The sequence below is a fragment of the Sorex fumeus genome, unplaced genomic scaffold, assembly GCF_029834395.1.
Source record: "Sorex fumeus unplaced genomic scaffold, SorFum_2.1 ptg000233l, whole genome shotgun sequence".
Lineage (NCBI taxonomy): Eukaryota > Metazoa > Chordata > Mammalia > Eulipotyphla > Soricidae > Sorex > Sorex fumeus.
This window is the reverse complement of record NW_026606290.1, coordinates 2,148,777-2,168,662: the sequence shown is the minus strand read 5'-3', so window position 1 is coordinate 2,168,662 and position 19,886 is coordinate 2,148,777. Positions and strand designations below refer to the sequence as shown.

The 19,886-nt window shown below is 54.7% G+C and overlaps 2 protein-coding genes across 7 annotated transcripts in view; one reads left to right on the top strand and one right to left on the bottom strand.

Annotated features, from left to right (window-relative positions):
* Positions 1 to 19,886, bottom strand: part of SLC25A25 (solute carrier family 25 member 25) — a 34,832-nt gene that overhangs the window by 5,007 nt on the left and 9,939 nt on the right. The window contains exons 1-5 of one of the 6 annotated variants that reach the window (XM_056108795.1): positions 10,327 to 10,545; positions 1,970 to 2,096; positions 1,805 to 1,892; positions 903 to 938; positions 601 to 712 (exon numbers count right to left, since the gene is read on the bottom strand). In XM_056108795.1, coding sequence (XP_055964770.1) covers positions 601 to 712; positions 903 to 938; positions 1,805 to 1,892; positions 1,970 to 2,096; positions 10,327 to 10,545 — 582 coding nt within the window. Of the gene's footprint in view, positions 1 to 600; positions 713 to 902; positions 939 to 1,804; positions 1,893 to 1,969; positions 2,097 to 3,812; positions 3,973 to 10,326; positions 10,546 to 19,886 lie in introns of those variants that run through there. The other 5 variants (XM_056108798.1, XM_056108793.1, XM_056108797.1 and 2 more) reach the window with 5 other exon arrangements.
* On the top strand, positions 16,349 to 16,859 carry LOC130018007 (60S ribosomal protein L23a-like). Its single transcript, XM_056108826.1, has one exon. It carries the CDS (start codon positions 16,349 to 16,351, stop codon positions 16,811 to 16,813), a length of 465 nt encoding a protein of 154 aa, XP_055964801.1. The 3' UTR covers positions 16,814 to 16,859.

Below are 19,886 nucleotides of genomic sequence, written 5' to 3'. Positions count from 1 at the left end.
GCTCGAGCAGACCCAGTAACATCTCCATTGTGAGACTTTGTTGTTACTGTGTTTGGCATATCGAATACATCATGGAGAGCTTTCCAGGCTTTGCCGTGGGGGTGAGATACTCTTGGTAGCTTGCCGGGCTCTCCGAGAGGGGCCAAGGAATCGAACTTGGGTCGGCCAGGCTGGCTGCATGCAAGGCAAATGCCTTACTGCTGTGCTATCACTCCAGCCCGTCAACTATTGAGGCAATTTCTCTTCTCTTTCCTGTTCAAGGAACAGCCCAATTTTGGGGGTGGGGTTGGGCCACACCCAGGGGTGCTTGGGGAGTCCTCTGGGCCCTGGCTCAGGATTCACTCCTGGTGGGGCTTGAGACCAGATGTGCTGGACACCAAACCAGGGCCAGTAGTGCTCAAGGCCATCACTGCAAGCCCCGCCTATCGCCAGTCCCTCATTTTTCATTTTGTTTTTGGGGGCTGGATATACGGAACCTGGGGTCTCAGCATGCCAAGCCTGACCCTATCAGTGCAGCACCCCTGCCCCCGCCTCCCCGTCCCGTGCTTCTGACAAAGGGATGCGGCAGGCCCAGCAGGGCACGGGGCCTGTGCGGCTCACCGTGGAGTGCTTCCAGTACAGGATGATCTCGGGGATGTTCTCCACGGGGTGCAGGAGGTGGTAGTCACGCCACTCATTCCAGTCGATGGTCATTGTGCCGTTTTTGTCCATGCTGCGGGACAGACGGGGCTGCGGTCAGTGCGCGCTGCCCCTGCTCCTGGAGAGTCCAGAGGGCACCTCTGCCCCCCCCAGGAGGGAAGGCCAAGCGGCCACCCTCCACGGTGCACAGGAACAGAATGCTGGCGCCCCCCGGAACCCCATGCCAATCAGGTACAGACCAAGAGGTGGCCGCGGATACTTACTAGGTGACAGGGCCCCAGAAATGGCCCGTCCGTATTCTGACAGACAGACAAAGGAGGATGCAGAGGAGAGAGGAGAAACAACACGAGTAAGTGCTTGAGCAGCAGTTAAGAGAGGCAAACACACAGCACGAGGCAGAGCGCCCCCCGGTGGCTGGGGAGCACACAGCATAGATGCACAGCGCCCCCAGTGGCCGGGGAGCACATAGCAGAGATACACAGCGCCTCCGAGTGGCCGGGGAGCGCACAACATAGCTACACAGAGCTTCTGAGGCAGGGGAACGCAGCGCGGATGTGTAGTGTCCGGCAAGTGGCCCAGGAATGCACAGCATAAGCATGGCACCCCTCAGTGGCCGGAGAAGCACAGAGCTCAGATACACGGTGCCCCACCCCCGCAGTCAGGGAGCACACAGCACAGACACAGAGGTAGGTAGTGGCGGGTGCCCCCGACTCCCAGCCACCAGGGGCCAGCACATCAGTCATGGGCCCCACCGCCAGTGGCTTTGGGTCCAGTTTATTTTTGGGTGGGGGTGCCAGGGAAGGACTCAGGTCCGCCACGCTCACTCCTGAGTCTGGAATGTGTCAAGGCCGTCAGCCTTCGGACCCCAGCTGCCCTGCAGGGAGTGCCCTGCTGCTGGGCCGCAGGACAAAGGATGTGCCAAGTCCAGCTGCCTGCCTGAGGGAGGAAGCCCACCCATGGGGTGCTACCCTTTGGAACCCCTCCCTGGGCATCAACCTGGAAGCAGAGGGCACTGGTCGCTGGGGAGGGCGGTTCACGCGCCCCTTCACCCTGCCCAAAGCTTAAGTCCAGAGAAGTCAGGTTTGTAGGCGAGATCATAGGCAGTCCAAAGCTGGCCTGTTGCTACCTGGCTTGGACTGGACTCGGGGCCGGCTTGGACACTCACCTCCTGAGTATTTTCTCTGCCTGCTGCTCGGAAATCTTGACTCCCAGGTCACGCAGGGACTGCATGATCTCTTGTGCGTCGATCCGCCCTGGAAGGGACAGGGGGGTGAGCGGGGAGCCAGGCCAGGGAGGCCTGGGAGCCGTGGGCCCGAGAGGGGACACTCACCATCGTTCTTTTTGTCCAAACTCTTGAACACCAGCCGGAGCTTCTTCTCGTGGTCTTGGAGGTAGTGGACAAACTCCTCAAAGTCCAGCTGCCCGTCCAGGTCTTTGTCGCCAGCTTGGACAATTTTCTGTTAAGACAGGAGCAAGGTTCAGTCTGCGGGGCGCAAGGCGACCTTTTCTTGACAAATTTCATGACACACCTGTGCGGATCTAGGACCAAAAGTGGCCCCAGGGGCCCAGGACGCTGCTCCTGACCCGACCCAAACTGCCCACCAGAGCCTCCCCAGGGCTCGCAAGTGTAGGCTGGAGCCCAAGGCGGCTGCAGGAGGCCCCATACACTGCGGCCAGCGGTGGAGGCCAGGCGCCTCCACGTTCCAGGTTTTCCTGAGACTGACACCGCCTGCCAGGTCAGCTGCCTGGCCCCCTGCAGCACTGTCCGGTGCCAAGCCCTGGAGTTCCAGGTCCCACCCAAAGCCCTGAGGCTGGCGACTGTGTCTCTGCGTGGCACGGGCGGCCCTGCCAACGCCTGCTTGGCAGAAACGCTACCAGGGGAGATCGGCAGACGGGAGACGGGGGTAGAGCCAAGGGGGACACGTGCTTAAGGGCTGAGCACCTCAGCTCTCAGGCAGGCCGCAGAGGCCCCGCAGAGCCCTGCCCCTGCAGCCTGTCTCCTCCACAGAGCACCCCTGTGGCCACTGAGTCCTCCCCAGTGCTCAGAGAGGTGATCCGGCTCACCCAAGGTCATGAATCCTGCTACCACAGTTGTGGGGAATCCCCAGGTGGGGAGCACCCCTGAGTCACGACTGCCTGGGGCACACCCCAAAACTGGGCTGAGAGGCTCAGGGAGACGCTGCGCCATCCCAGTGCTCTCGGAGAGCCCTGCCAGCACCGTTCTCCGGCCAAGACCAGGTGACGTTCTACTGACAAGCCCGTTTGGAATTTGTGAGATTGCTGGCACCCCAACAGGTCTGATCTCCATGGTTCTACGGCCGCCTGCCTCTCTCTGAGACTTGGACAGGCGTCCCGTCACTTGTCAGGATCCCAAGAACAAAGCATGGTGGGACTGTGAGGCTGAGGCCACGCCGTACTCCGGCTGAGTGGGCCAGGCTGCCACCCTGAAACTTGGGGCATGAGCGGAAGTGGGAGCGCCCCGCCACAGGGGGAGGTGGGGAAGGGGGCGCCCCCACCCACGTGCCTTCCGGGGCGGGTGCCCCAAGACGCTGGCAAGGAGGAGCTCATTGCATGCTCCAGGTTCTCAGAGCGCAGGTTCCTGCCTCTCAACTGCAGGGTCCACTGCCTACCACCTTCAGAGGGTGAGCAGTCGCCCCCTCCCCACCCACCCCAGTGGCCCCCACCTCACTCTGGGGAGATGAAACGGTTGTCAAGCAAAGTCCAGGCACCTCCTTAGGGGAGAGCCCTGACACCGCAGGGGGTCCCCCCATTTTCAAAGGGTAAGGTTTCTGTTGTCACCCCACACCCCCCTCATTCCACACGCAGAGGCGTTCCCCAGCCCCAAGTCCTACCCAGCCCCAAGTCCTACTGGCAGCCCCGCTCCAGCCAGGAGCCCCCTGGGGCCACCCTGTATGCACCCCTGGCTCTGAGAACAGCCCAGCGCAGCTGGACGGCTCCCCACCTTCTTAAATCTGTGCTTCTCCTATTTCACCCCTTGGCCCCCCAGTGCCTTCCCAAATGATACAGCCTACAGAGAAGTTTCCCGAGCTCTGGTCATCCTGGCACACAGCCACAGCCCTCGTGCCGCAAGACGACACGGGTGAGTGTATTTGGGGGGGACGGCTCCCACATTTCCGACACTCCTTCCCGCCCTGGCACCCCGCCGCACGGACCTGCTTCCACTGGCGGTAGGTGGAGACCTCCTGCGAGGGGACCAGCACGCTGAGCTTGAAGATGGACTTCAGCTCTGCCGGGAGACCCCGGGACTCGAAGCACTGGAACTCGGTCTGCGCCTCCCCCGGCAGCAGCACGTACAGGCACAGGCAAAGCATGCCGGCAGCGGGGCTCGCGGGACGCGCTGGGCACCTGCCGGGCGCCCCTTCCTTTTACCCCACGGAGCCCCGCCCCCGCCCCGCCGCCAGCCAATGGGCGCCGGGAAGACCGGGGCTGACGTCACCCACTCCCGGTTAACTCTTGGGGGCCGGGAGGCTCCACCCCGCTCCGCTCTCCCGCCCAGACCAACCTTGGCCCCGGTCCGCAGATGCGACACTCCGCGTCCGTGATGGCTCGCGGCAGGAATCGGTCCCACCAGGGACACAGATCCACGTGGCGTCCGATCAACGCGGAAAGATGGACAGGGACCCCCTTGGCTCTGGGTCTTCCCGGAGTATCAATCCAGGGTGCCCGGGGACCGGCTCCCAGGAAGGTCTGCACAGCCTCCCGCCCCCAGCTGCGCGGTTCATTGCAGAAGCCCTGACCTGTGAACCGGCCCCGGGGAGGAGGGCCGGGCCAGGTTTGGCCTCGGCACCAGCACCGCCGGGTGTAGTGCTGGCGGGGTGCCCACACTGCCAGGCAGGCCCCCTAACCAACATCAAAGCAAACTACACAAAAATTAGTGCATGAGGCCCCAGGGACCTGGCTCGTGGGAGTGCTTGCCCTGCAGGAGCTCCAGCTCTGGCAATAACTAAAACCCTCAAACACAGGCCCACACTGCATGCGGCTGACCTGGGTCTGATCCCCGCCAGGAGCGACCCCTGAACGCTGAGCTGGGAGTAAACCCCGAGCCCCGCGGTGTGGCTGCAAAGACATAACAAAAAGAACCCCAAGCTCAAGTCAGCTTAGATGGAAACAACGCAGCAGGTCAGTCACGTGTTCACAGGGTTGCGTCCCAGAGGAGTCCTAGCTTCACGGGTGGCGACTCTGCGGCTGACCACCCCTTCCAGGTGGGAGGGGGCAAACCTCCCGTCCTGGGAAGTCCGTCTCCAAAGCCATCTTCTTCCTTTTCCTGCATTTCCCGCAGGGCTGGGGCAAGAGCCCAGGGGTCTCACATGTGCCTCGGCCCTGGGTGGGCGGCTTTCCCCAGGATCTAAGAGGGGGCCTCTGCAAGTCAGTGCAGTGTCGTGTCCCACCCCACCCCCCCCCACCCCCCCCCCGTGGAGCACTGCTGCGGAGGAAGCAGCCACGTTACCAAGCGATCAAGGAGTCCGTTTCACTCCGCTCCCTCTCAGCGTGCTGCTTCCTAATATAGATGCGCCTCAGCGCCAGGAGGGGCAAGCACGACACTGATCTTCCTGGGACCCACAAATCGTCACTCACCCACCAGCTTTCGTGGAAGAATGCTAAAAATGAATTCCAAACGAACGATGTGGATGCTTACGCAAAAGCTTATGAAACGGATCTTAAATAACTTAGAAGGCATTTCAGTCTGTGTGAAAGAGGCGTGCTGGAAAATGGGGTCTTGGGACACGCCTTGGGCCAGGCCAACTCCACATCCTGAACACCCCCCCATCTGGAATATTCTGCTTGGGGGAGCTACTTTTGAACCCACTTGACTTCTGCTATGGGGGCCTGGAAGGAAGGAGGCTACCTGGGGGGCTTCCCCTCCTCTCCTGGAGGAGGAGAAGGCCCTGCATGAAAATGCTCAGAAAAGGGAACTGCCCTGAACCGCCCTCGGGCAGGCCTGGACAAACAACCTTGCCCACGTCCACCAAGACCATACTTAGGCTTGCTTTCCTTTCCTCCATGTGGTGCCAGGGATGGAACCCCGGGCCCCACCCAAACGAGGCAAGTGGGCGACCACTGAGCTGTAATCTCGGCCACAGCTCTGGTTTTCTGAGGTCTGAACTAGAGTCATCAGGACTTTTTACCCAATTCACCAATCATGATATTATTATTTTTTGTTTTTGGGACACACCCAGTGTTACTCAGGGCTTACTCCTGGCTCTGCACTCAGGAATTACTCCTGGCGCTGCTTGGGGGACCATATAGGATGCTAGGGATCAAACCCATGTCGCTGTGTGCAAGGCAAGTGCTCTACCCGCTGTACTATCTCTCCAGCCCCCTATTATTAGTTTTATTAATTTTTTCGCTTTAGCCATCTCCCCTTCTCTTATTACATATATGTATACATATACAGAGAGCAAGAGAGAGTGAGCTTGTTTTTAGCCATTGCCTGTTTCTCTCTCTGTCTTACACACACACACACACACACACACACACACACACACACACACACTCACACACACACTTTGGCTTGAGGGCCACACCTGGCAGTGCTCAAGGAGCCACTATGGGTGCTGGGGATCAAACCCAGGTCAGCTACCTTCAAGACCAAGAGCTCTACCACTGTACTATCTCTCCAGCTCCGCCTGACTTATTTTTATGCCCAAAAAAAGTTCAGGGCAGGCTGGAAAGATGGTTCAATGGGCTGAGCATCTATGCAGATCATGGTTTGCATGTGAGAGGATCAGGTTTAATACCTGGCAACCAATGGTCCCCTGAGCACTGGGCAGGGAGTAGCCCCCAAATATAGCTAGGTGCTAAAAGAAAAAAAAAATTCAAACAAACAAAAAGGTTCAGGGACAAAGAGAGGCTCAAAGGGCTGACTGCAGGAAAGCAGGTCTGGGACCGGTAACATGGTCCCCACCCTGGCACCAGAACAGCCCCTGAGTGCCAGCAGGTGTGGCCCCTGAACAAAAACGAAACTGTAAGAGGCTGATGTTTATAAATAGGAGCTGACTGTCAAGTGGCTGAAGTGCTCCCCTGATAGGCCATTCATATCTGCACCTGAGCTAGGAAGAAGCCGTCGCAAGTGCCACAGGGCTGAGGCGGCCACTGACTTCAGTGCGAAGCAGCAGATGTGCCCACTGTCGTTCCCCCTGGAGATGCTGCTTCCTAATAGAACTACACGCGACAGAGAATTCCGGTAGAGAAAAAGGCACCATCGTTGGTGCCTCTGAGTTTTAGAGGAGATTCACAGAACAAACCTGAGAGGTTCAAAAACGAGACTAGAAAGTGGAATCAATCCTCTATTTTTTTGTTTTGATTTTTAGGCTAGGCCGTGGCAATGCTCAGGGGTTACTCAGGTTTCAAACTTGGTCTGGCTGTGCACAAGGCAGATGCCCTTACTATTTCTCCAGCCATGGAAAAAAAATTAAGGGAAGATTATTTAAGTGTTCTTAAATGAGAGCAGCATTTCCTAGAAAAAAACGAAATGGAATCTTCTGGAATATAGCATAGCTCTGAAGGTCCGAAAATGTTATATCTGAGAAATTTATTTTTTAATTTTTATTTTTGGGCTTTTTAGGTCACACCCAGTGATGTTCAGGGATTACTCCTGGCTCTGCACTCAGGAATTACTCCTGGCGGTACTTAGGGGACCATACGGGATGCTGGGGATTGAACCCGGGTCAGCCACATGCAGGGCAAATGCCCTACCCGCTGTACTATCACTCTGGCCCAATATCTGAGAAATTCTGCATGTGTTTTATTTGTCAAGAGGTTATTTTACTGCATGAAGGATACTTTTTAAAGGAGGTTCTAACACTTTTATTTTGCATCTGAGATTGAGCCTCATGGAAAGTGTTCATTGGGCCACTGACATGGTCATTTACTTAGTTAAATCAACCGGCCTACTGAACTTCACACTAATTCAGAACTCCAATATTTTTTTTGCTTTTTGGGTCACACCCGGCAATGCTCAGGGGTTACTTCTGGCTCTGCACTCAGGAACTACTCCTGCAGTGCTTAGGCGACCCTATGGGATGCTGGGAATCAAACCCAGGTCGGCTGCATGCAAGGCAAACACCCTACCCGCTGTGCTATCGCTCCAGCCCCCAGAACTCCATTTTATGGAGACATTTTGTGGCGGACACATCCAGTGAGGGGGGGGGGACAGGAGTGTCAGTCCCAGGATCCAGCTTAGAGCTCAGGGGGGTGCTCTGCCACTTGAGCCGTATCCCAGGCCCCCAAACTCCAGCTTCTCAAGTTTGCACCGGAGTTCTTCCCAGCGGAAGCCTAGAGTAGGCAGAAAGGCTTTTCTAACCGTAGGACTGCAGACAGCCTGCCCCAGCGGGGCTCCAGGACCCGGCCTTAACCTGAGAGGAGCAAACAGGCCAGGGCCCAACCTCACCCAGAGTCTGGCTCCTGTTACAACATCCACTTAAGACAGCACCCAACCCCGATACCGCCTTGGAGATTTCAGAGCTCAGCTTCCAGGGAAGGCCAGAGGCCGAAGCTGAGAATGACAGGAAGCTAGACCCCGTGTCTGGGAAAGGGGCTGTCCCTGCCCGCTCAAGGTGTAGCCTTCGCAGAAACACCCAACCCTAATGACTGGGGTGGCCCTGATCTTTTCTGAACACATGCGAGAAATACAAGTAGTGCAGAAGACAAAAGCAGGGCCCGCATTCCTTTCTCGAGCATCACCCAGCTCGGATCCTGCATCTGCTACTGGGTTTTCTTCTGGGGACCGGCCTGCACTACGCCAACTATGTGCTTCTTCTTTTCCCGGGCTGTCCGGAAAACGCAGGGCAGCGCCTCTGGACCCCTCAGAATTTGCTCTTACTCCGTTTCACTGCTGCGCAAAGCGGCAGTTTCTCTCCCGAGCCCCGGCCCACCTCCAACCTGCCAGTTGTGGCTAGGAGCTTCCCGGGCTGTCAGAGTTTCGAGCCCCGGGCAGGTGCCTGCTGCCAGCAGGATGCTCGGAGGAGGAGGGCGGGTGGGAGCAGCTGGGGAAGGCTCCCGCCCCGCCCCGCCCCGCAGTGACTCAGACCCGGGAAGGCCTGCAGGAGGCGGAGGCCTCGGGGCCCCACCCATCGGACAGGAGCGCAGCCTCATTTGCTGCTCTGGTTGCCATGGCACCCCAGCACAGCCCTTTTCTAAAGCCACCTGCCTACTAGACTTGGCACCTAGATACACACAATGAGCCAAAGTCCGAGTTAACCCTTTCTTGGAGGCCGGTCTTCACCCCTCCCCTGCAGACTGACCAGGCGACCAGACACTGCCCCGGGAACCGACCCAGTTAAAGGGGAATGTGAGAACAGAATGAAGTGGCACTTCTCACCACGGACGAAGTGAGAAGCCTGGGAACCACAGTGCCTTCTCGAAACTTTCCATGAGGTCCTGGGGCCTGGTCCTGAGGAAGCAGGGCAGGCCAGCTCCCTCCCAGTGCTCCCGCCCCAGAAAAGGGACACTTCTCTGGAGACAAAACTCCCAACTTCTCCAGATTCACTTTGAAAGTCTGCCCGTTCAGAGAGGGCTTCCTTTCACCATCAAACCAAACTGGCAGCCCCACGGCCCCAATGCCCCACCCCGCGGACAGCCCACCAGGCTCCCTTTTGGGGTGCTCTGCTGGGCAGGTACCAGCTGTTCAAGAAAGTCCTGACAAGGGCCGGTAGGAGTCTGGGGAACAAGGCAGTCAACTGTTTAGGTCGAAAGGCAGGGGAAGCGGGGAGGCTTAAAAGGGAGCCCCAGGGTCCTACAGGAAGTGGGTGTGCAGACCTCTGAACTCACCCACAAAGATCAAAGGTGGAGAGGGTCAGCCCGGGATGCCACTCGTGGCCTGCGGATTCTGAGGGACAGCAACCCGGGCTCCACCCAGAGCCCCTCCCACCTCGCGGCTGCCCTGGACATGGATTAAAGTGCAGCGGTGGCAGCCGCCCTCCATCCAGCCTGTCCTCCATGTGAACCCCGAGAACTGTGGCCAGCGTCAAAGTGACCAAAGTCTCCGAGGGGAGCGCAGTCACTCCCCCGCAGGCAGGGGCTCACCAGATTAGGGGCAAAATCTGTCTTGCCGGCCCAGCCCCGGGCAGATGACATAGTCCTTCTGCACCTCAGTTTCCTCACCTATGAGATGGGGAGTTGCTACCACATACCTCGGTTCCTGTGCTCACTTGTCACCTCATGGTAACCTGCACTTGGGGCATGGGATGGCCCCCGCAGCCCAGCCTTGTACTCCCCCCTACTTCAGACACCCCCCCAGCAACGTGGCCCAGGGCACAAGGTCTGACCTTCCGGCTGCAGGATGGCCGCCCTGGCCCCTGCAGTTGGGTCCAACTTCACAGGTTCTCCCTCCTGCCTATGTGGCAGGGTCAGAAGCCCTAAGATGACATATTTGTCCCTTCCTGGGGTCACACACAGACGATCCTCAGGCCAGTCGGCTGCCTTCAACCTTCTGACCCTAAATGGTCACACTAAAGTGCTCCTTGCGGGCAATCCAGCTTTTACAGCGGCCAGAGAAGATTCCAGACCGCAGATCTGGGCTTCTTCGTTGCCTGACACTTCTCCCGGGACCCCGCGCCCCAGCGGACTGCGCCCGGTCCTCCCTTCCTCCCCGCAATCCAGGTCTTTCCAGGAACAAGATCCGCGACCAGCCCCTCCGCCGGGGGGACCTCGGAGGGCTGCCGTTACCTTAGGAAACTGCTCTGCAGGTCCGACCACCAGCAGAATAGTGGGTCTCTTTTCTGTGGCCTCTGCCCTTCCGTCCTGTTTCCCCAAAAAGCTTGGCACTGGCTCTCCCCGTGCTGGGGCGGGGGTGCCGGTGACTTCATTATCGCTCCCCTCTCTGGAGCCTTGGCACCCGGCCCCAGGGAAAAAACTAGACAGAAACTGCCACAGCATCTGCAGCATCGCGGCTGACTCCGGTCGCTGGCGGTGACTGCTCTCTTGGGAAGGTGACTGCAGCGCCCGGGGTGGCGGGCTGCGGGGCGTTCAGCATGCAGGGCCCAGGCCCTGCCTTTTCAACTATGCGAGTGCTGCTGTCGTGCCTGGCCTGACAAGTAGCTCCCTCGAAAAGAGCCCAGCGGGCTGCTGGCGGCCGGGGCAGCTGGAGCTTCTTCCAGAAAAGCCGGCGCTGCTGCTGCTGCAGGGGGGAGGGGGCGGGGAGGAAACGTTGGGCTTTGGGAGCAAAAGGCAAAGGCCGGCGCCAGGCGGACCTCTTCGGGAGACAGAAGCAGGTAGAGCCCCGATTATTCGGCTGTCCTCGCTCAACTAACAATCCGCTTGCCGATGAGGACCCAGCATCCAGGCTGCAGCCCCACTGCAGCAGGGCGCGGCCAATCACCTCTGCCGACACTACCAAGTTCATTCTCACAGCCCGCAGCAGCCCTCCAATCACAGGCGGCCGCGCTTCTGCAGGGAGGCGCCCGCGGTAACCCTGGGACCAGCATCCCCTGGCCGGACTCCGGGGCTGGAATGCTCTTCCAGATGCCACTCGCCACCCGGAGGAGCGGGAAGGAGTGGGATCGAGTCCCGGGCGGGCGGGGCTTCCCAGCACACAGAGCCATACTCTCGCTCTCTCCAACCAGGAGGCAAATGATGCATGTATGAACAGAGGACTTGTGTTCGGTATATCAGGGGCCAGATCACAGATCTATCCCCAGCACCCCGAGCCAGGCAGAGTCTGTGTGGAGGCGGAACCAAGTTGCGAAGTCATGGATCAGCCGGAGGGATCCAGAGGGGAGGTGTTTGCCTTGCACGTGCACCCGGATTCGGTCCCCAGCGTCCCATATGGTCCCCAAACACCACCAGGAGTAATTCCTGAGTAGCAGAGCCAGGAGTAACTCCTGGCCATCATCAGGTGTTCCTCCCATCCTGCCAAATAAAAATCATGAATAAAAAGGAATTATGTTTCAGTTCTTTATTTTTGGATTTTATTAGCAGGGATCAGCTTCTGTCACCCTTCATAGAGGTGACCCCTTGAGGGGCTGGAGCAACAGTCCAGCAGGCAGAGCATTTGTCTCGCACATGGCAGACTCATGTTCCACTCCTGGCATCCTATATGGTCCCCTGAACCCTGCCAGGAGCGATTCCTAAGCGCTGCTAGGTGTGGCCCCAAAAACCAAGGGGAAAAAGGTGACCCCTTGATACTCTGTCCACTAACTCTTTTTAAAATGTGGGGCTAGAGAGACAGTAGCGAGGAAAGTTGTTGGCCTTACATGTGGCCCAGGTTGATCTCTGGCACGACATTTCCACCCCCAGAACCGCCGGGAGTGACTCCAGAGCACAGAGCTGGGAGAAGCCCCTAAACACTCCTGAGCGTGCACTTCAAACTAAAATACTTTTTTCCCCCTCCTTTTTGGGTCACACCTGGTGATGCACGGGGGTTACTCCTGACTCTGCACTCAGGAATTACTCCTGGCAGTGTTCAGGAAACCATATAGGATGCTGGGAATCAAACCTGGGTGCAAGGCAAACGTCCTACTTGCTGTGCTATTGTGCCAGCCCCCCTTTTTTTAAGTTTAAAAAAAAAGGCACAAACATCTAAAAAAGTTTAATACACTGTGTTGGGGAAAAAGACCCCCAAGAGCTCTAAGAGAGGAAATCAGCACGCAGCCTCTGACACGGCCATCCCACTTTCTGCAATTTATTCTAGGGCTTTATTTGTGTCCCTGGGAAAGTGTGCGTGCACAGCGGTGACCCAACTATCGACAAAGGAGAGCTTTGATATCCTTGTCTAAAACTGCGCAGGTCTGAAAAGCGTAGGTCCACTGGAGAAGTGTGCCCCACTGCACGATGCAGATGCTGAAACGCACATGCAGCTTTAGACTGATGCTACAGAACCACAGGAAAGGGCTGCAGACAGCCTCATAGGCTGGGCACGTGGCTCTGATGGATAAGGCTGGGCTTTGGTCCTGGGCACCTCACAATCTGAGCACTGCTGGGAGTGACCCCAAGATCACAGCACTACAAACAGTGCCTGCAACCCCAGCCAGGAAGGTTTTGGTAGGGTACTCGGAGGGTCCTTCCTCAGCAGTTGAGGCAAAATCAGCCCACTCTAACCACTGTTCTTGCTAAGGCTCAAAAAGCCTGGAAAAAGTCAAGCTGTTTCCCAGTTTGCAGTAAAGTTACTAACCTGCAGCCCCAATCAAGTTAAAGAATATTCCAAGGAGGGCTTGGAGAGATGGTCCAGAGGTTTAGGCGCTTGATCCGGGTTTGATCCCCAGCACTGTATATGATTTCCCAAGCACTGCCAGGGTCACTCCCCGAGCACAGAGCCAGGTGTGGCCCCAACCCCAAAATAAACAAGCAAAAGAATACTCATAGGAATAAAAACCTAGCCAGCACCCCACAAGCTAAGTCCAAGAAAAGGTCAACATGAATGCAAAGAAGCAGGGGCAGACCCAGCAGAAACAGACAGAAAACCACTCAGCTGGAAGGGCCATTCACCAGAGTGGGCAGGGCCAGCACGTCACAACTGTGTTCTATAAGCTCAAGGATCCAACAGACGACTAAGCCGGCTGATACAAACGACAGACTGGGACCGTTGAAAGAGCAGATGAGACCGTGCCAAAGAAAAACTTAGTGAACTTGAAGACTCAGAACCAGAAATGTTCCCCACCGTGAACAAACCAAAAGGAACTGCTTGGGCCGGGGAACCAGTGCTTACCATCTACCTATGGGCTGGAGCGCCGAGCTGTGTGTGCAGCCTGGGGGCTTGGGTTCGAGCATGGCTAGATTTTCTTTTCTAAACTTCCTGAAAATGACAAACGCAAGATCTCAGCATCTCTCAAGACTAAGCAACAAACCCAGGCATATCACAAAGCGATTTGGTCTGTTTTGGTTTTTGAGCCACACCCAGCGGCTGGGGAGTCGAACCTGGATCAGCTGTGTGCATGGCAAGCACCCCACCCACTGTAATTTCAGCCCCTCACAAGAAAAATTAAAAACAAACAAAAAAGGAGGAAAATTCTTTAAAATCCTGAAGAGGAAATTCTTTGTTTTGTTTTGTTCCACTACCCACACAGCAGGAAAACGAGAATCCATTCTTGCTAGAGGAAGAGAGAATGACTAGACTTCCTGTTAGAAACCAGAAAATGGCAGATCCATATTGACAAGGGCTTATAGGAGCCAGGCAGGACAGGGCTGCAGGTGGCAGCACCCTGGGTCTCGGCAAGAAATGCCAGGACTCAAAGTGCCAACTGTGGGCAAACACACTGCACTCTTTCCCCATCACTGATGACTCTTTGAAAGACAAAATAATAATAATAATAATAATAATAATAATAATGCATTTGAGTTTACAACTATTCTGTAGGAAAAATGAATGAGAAGAGACAGGGATGGAGCTTATTGGTAGGATGAATGATGTCCTGGGTTTGAATCCCAGCACAGGGAGGAGGGGAGGAGGGGAGAAGGGGAGGACAGGAGAGAGGGAGGGAGGGAGGAAGGAAGGGAGGAAGGGAAGAAGGAAGGAAGGAAGGAAGTGAGGGCATGCTACAACATCCTCCAAGTACCACCTGGAGTTATGCTGGAGCACAGAGCCAGGAGCAGCCCCTGAACCCTGCCAGTTATGACCCCCCAAAACCAACAAAAGCGGGGTGGGGGAGAAGAAATATCCTACTTCAGTTCTTTATCTCCACGGAAGTGGTCAAATCTCAGTGGAGGATGATTATGCAAATTCAAGATATAAACTGAGGTCAGGGAGATCAGAGCAAGGGTTAAGGCACTTGCCTAGGGAGCTGCAGTTTCCAAGGTTCTCTTCCTGGTATCGCATATGCCCCCCCCCCCAGCACCAACCACCACCCCCTGCAAAAATAAAAGGTAGAAAAAAATAGTAGTTGTCACTTGTTTAAGACGGCAAAAGAAATAAGAATGGAATTGAGGGGCTGGAGCTATAGCACAGCAAGTAGGGCGTTTGCCTTGCACGTGGCCAACCCGGGTCCGATTCCCAGCATCCCATATGGTCCCCCGAGCACCGCCAGGAGTAATTCCTGAGTGCAGAGCCGAGAGTAACCCCCGTGCATCGCCAGGTATGACCCAAAAAGCAAAAAAAGAAAAAAAAAGGAAACAAATGGCAAAAATGATAGATTCAACAAACGCAAATAACTGGGATATCCCAATGAAAAGACAGTATCAGGTCGGATTAAAAAAAAAAAGGAAGATTGAGGTATACTTGACTACGGAAAACCACTTTAAACAAAGCTGGAAATGCTTCTGTTAATATTTGTATGGGTGGGGGGCATATGGCAGTGTTTGGGGGACCATGTGGTGTTAGGGAACAAACCTGGGGCTCCTATGTAGAAACAGAAATCCGTAACCTCCAGGGCAGTGACAATTCAGCCAGTAGGCTCCTGGCCTTGCCATGGCTGACCTGGGTTCGATCCCCAGCATCCTATATGGTCTGTCGAGCACTGCCAGGAGTGATTCCTGAGTGCAGAACCAGGAGTAACGCCTGAGCACTGCTGGGTGTGCAATTCCCCACCACCAAAAAAAATAAATAAAAATTCATGGTCTCACCTTCCACCTCAAGAAATAAAACAACAGGGGCTAGGGCAGTGGCACAGCGGGTAGGGCGTTGTTTACCTTGCATGCGGCCGACCCGGTTCAATTCCCAGTATCCCATATAGTCCCCCCAGCACCGCCAGGAGTAATTCCTGAGTGCAAAGCCAGGAGTAACCCCCTGGGCATCACCAGGTGTGACCCAAAAAGAAAAAAAAAATTAAACTCACAATTGACAGAAGAAAGGAAATAATCAACTAACCAGGAAGTGGCTGTTTATGTTTCAAATTTGTTAAATGGGGGTGGAGTGTACTATACAGGGGTTCAGGCTCTTGCCTGGCCCAAGGCTGACCCTGGTCTGACCCCCAGTACCACTTTTGGTCCCCTTGAGCAAAGCCAGGAATGAGCACTAAGCACAGAATAAGGAGGAGACACAGTAGGTTGTGACCCAAAAGCCAAAAGGGAAAATAGTGGGTTTAATACAGTTTAACTCTCCCTTACGCCACAGCTATACCACAAGCAGCAGAATCGGGTAGACCAGGAGACCCGGGGGAACTTGCAATTACCCGGGGATCTCTGCCACAGTGAGCGCCCTCGGATCTGAGTCATCGCCCACGTCCAGAGACGGAGATGATTAAGTGGAACCCTCTTGTGATAGCCACATAAACCCGAGCGGAGTCTGGTTACCTTATAGCTGATCACCTGCAGAAGGAGCCCGAAATCTAGAAGAGATCCGCTGGTTAAAAGGAAACCAGACTTCTTTTTTTTTTCTTTTTTATTTATTTATTTATTGAATCACCGTGGGAAAGGTTACAAAGCTTTCAGGATTAGGTCTCAGTCATGCAAATATCAAACACATTTCCCTTTACCAATACTTATTTTTTAGCACAGCGGGTAGGGCGTTTGCCTTACAAGCGGCCAACATGGCCGACCCGAGTTCGATTCCTCCACCCCTCTCGGAGAGCCCGGCAAGCTACCGAGAGTATTCGATATGCCAGACACAGTAACAACAAAGTCTCCAATGGAGACGTTACTGGGCCCGCTCGAGCAAATCGACGATCAACGGGAGGGCCTTTACCTTACCTTTACCTTATGAAGAACCCCAATAAAACCCCACCCCCCACCCCTCCCAGTCCCTGTGGGGCAGATGAATTCTAGTTAACACTCTATCTGCTTTGATTAGATTCATTGGGAAACCAGACTTCTTACGAAGATGGTGCCAAAGGCCAAGAAGGAAGCCCCTGCCCCTCCCAAAGTTGAAGCCAAAGCCAAAGCTTTGAAGGCCAAGAAAGTAGTGCTGAAAGGCATCCATGGCCAGAAAAAGAAAAAGATCCGCACATCACCCACCTTCAGAAGACCCAAAACACTGCGGCTGAGAAGGCAACCCAAATACCCCCAGTTTTGTTGGCGAAACAAGCTCGACCATTATGCCATTATCAAGTTTCCTCTGACAACTGAGTCAGCCATCAAGAAGACAGAAGATAACAACACACATGTGTTCACTGTGGATGTCAAGGCCAACAAGCACCAGATTAAACAGGTTGTGAAGAAGCTCTATGACACTGATGTAGCCAAGGTCAACACCCTGATTAGGCCTGATGGAGAGAAAAAGGCATATGTTTGGCTGGCTCCTGATTATGATGTCTTGGATGTTGCCAACAAAACTGGGATCATCTAAACAGTCCAGCTGGCTAATCCTAAATACAATTTCTTTTCCACCATTAAACAAACCAAAAAAAAAAAAAAAGGAATCAGAGGATTCTCCACATTTTTTGGAAAAAACACCCAATATTTAATGGGATGGGAGGGAACCCTTCCAAATTCACCTGAACTGCCCTGTGGCACCTTAACCACAGGGCGGTGGAGACTACTCAGGATGCCAGGATGGTGATGCCAGTTTACCCACCTACACGGCCTGCCACCTGTGGGCCTCTCCGACACTGTCAGCATTTGGAAAAGAAACTTTGGGTTAGACTAATGCAGCCAGATTATACTGGATAGAAAGCCAGAGGATAGGGTTGGATCTTAGTTTTGTTTTCAGGCCACACCCAGTGATGCTCGGGGATTACTCCTTGAGGTGCTTGAGGGACCACATGGGATGCTGATGATTGAATCTGGGGCGGCTACGGCTGCGTGCCAGGCACACGCCTTACCCACTGTACCATCTCTCAGGCCCAAGAGCATCTGATACGAAAATGGGGGCTAGCTGGGCCAAACAGGCTATACGGGAGGCATTTTCTATAAATCTGAAGGAGTCAAAACTTCAAAATCATTTTGGATCACAACCGGAATCAAAACCAACAAAACAACACAAAGGCAGCTAACCAGGGTCGGGGAGATAGTACAGGGGGATTAAGGCACTTGCCTGGCATGGGGCTGGCACCAGTTCAAATCCCCAGTCCTACATAAGGTCGCACTTTGGCATGCCAACGAGGTTACTTCTAAGCACAGAGCCAGGAATGGTCCCTGAGAGGTGCTGGGGGACCATAGTGCTTAGGGGAATGCTCAGGGACCAGTTGATGCCCGGATGGAATCTGGGTCTCCTGCATGTTTTAAAAGCATGAGCTTTGGTTCGTTCCCGGGTTTCAGCACCAAAAATAAATAAATAAATAAATAAATAAAAGCATGAGCTGAGCCCTCTGGTCCATCTTCCCTTTAGGATCTCTTTGATACATTGATAAGGGTGTATCTGATAGGTATTGGCTATTTCACAGGCACAGCTGAGAAGATGACTCAGCCTCTGAAATGAATCCTTGGTCCAATTTAAATGCTCACATCCAGTGTGCTCTTGGCACAGCAGAGGGAAGGTAGGACCCCTCCTGCCCTGACTCGCCCTCAATTAGTCCAGGACAGGAGCCAGGCACTCATCTCTTGGCCACAAATGAAACACTGGGCGTTGATGAGGACAACCCTGCAGTGATTAAACAGGGTGAAATCCTCTCGAGTAGTTTCCCTTGCGGAAGTTCCACGGTGGGGAAAAAAAAAAATCAAGCTGGGGCCAAAACTCCCTCCAGGAAGCTCCGGTGTGTGGCTAGGGAGGAGGAGAGAGCAGAGGGAGAACATAATCTCTCGGGTCCCATGATTTACTCCCCGGACACGTCCACGCCCCGCTGGGGTACTAAGTCCAAGGCAATGTCTACCAACAGATGTCATTTCCTTTTCTCTAGAACAAACTTAGCTGTAAACAACAGCAGCCCACTTGGCAGCGTAAGAGCTGAGCTGTAATATGTAAAGGGATGGGGTCAGAGAGTTAGGACAGGGTTAGGACAGACGCTTGCCTTGCACACGTCTGACCCGGGTTCGATCTCCAGCGCCCCATCTGGTCCCCCAGATCAAAACAAAATGAAACAGAACGAGAAAAAGGGCACCGAACATTGGTTTCTCGTTTTCTGCTCACAGGAGAGAGGTGGGTACTCCCTCGGATTAGCTGTCCTGAGCATAAGGCGGAAGGTGAGGGGGGGGAAAGTGCTACTGAGCTCAGGAATGAGTGCCAGGGACTCCCTAATCCCAAAGTGATCCCTAGGAACCCGTAACAGCCCCCCTACCCCCGCACCATGATCATGCCCCACACAAGCACCATCTACCCGCTGCAGCCAAGACATCCTTCTCCCCGGCTGCCAAGTTCACACAGGCCTACTGGCACACTTCAGAATCACACCCTCAAACTGAAACTGAGTGCAGGCAAACAGCTTCTGCCAGCTGCTCGCGTGGGCCTCGGGAGGGCTGTACAGGGCAGCGTGTGTGAATCCCGCCCAGTCCCCCAACCCTGCAGGCTACCCTCAGCAAATCCTGCTCCGTCTGGGAAGTGCTGGGGCACATCTCGTGGGTAAAAGAATAATGGTCTTGGAGGCCAGAGATAGCACAGCGAGTAGGGCACTTGCCTTGCATGTGACTGACCTGGATTCAGTCCCTGGCACCCCTCTGGGGCCCCGAGTCTGCCAGGGGTGATCCCTTAGCACAGCGCCAGGAATAAGCCCTGAGCACAGCTGAGTGTGGCCCAACCTGCCCCTTGCCCACAAAATAGAAAAAGAAAAAAAGAAAGAAAATAACTGGTCTTGAAAAGGTAAAATCTTCCCTTTGGCTACAGCATGAACAGAACTAGAGGATCTCACAGTAAGTGAAATAAGAGAAGGACAAATGCCAGATGATCCCACTTTTATGTGGCACCGGTAGAAATAAAGAAAGGAGAATGGCTGATGGCCAATAAAGCGAACCCTTGGACTCTGACAATAAACTGAGGCGACCAGGAGAGGGGGTAGAGGAAGGAAAGCTAGACAATATTAGTCTTACTGTTAATTAAAAAAGAAAACTGCGTTGGAGAAATAGTACAGCAGGCAGAGGGCTATTTGCCTTGTACGAGACCAACCTGGGTTTGATCCCCGGCATCCCATATGCTCCCCCAAGCACCATCAGGAGTAATTACTGAGTGCAGAGCCAGGAATAACCCCTGACCACTGCCGGGTGGGACCCCAGAACCAAAATAATAAATAACTTTTAAAGAGAAAAAAAAAAGAAAAAAGAACGACCATGACACTGAGATAAAGTTTAGCAGTGGAACATTTGCCTTGCTGTAAGGCCCTGTCTTTCAATCCGAGTACCAGGAAAGGAGAGGGTGTGGGGGGGCACCCACAAGAAGAATTACCTCTGCAAGTCTGACAAAAACAAGGAATCTTGGGCCTCAGGGCTGGAGTGATAGCACAGCGGGTAGGGTGTTTGCCTTGCACGTGGCCGACCCAGATTCGATTCCCAGC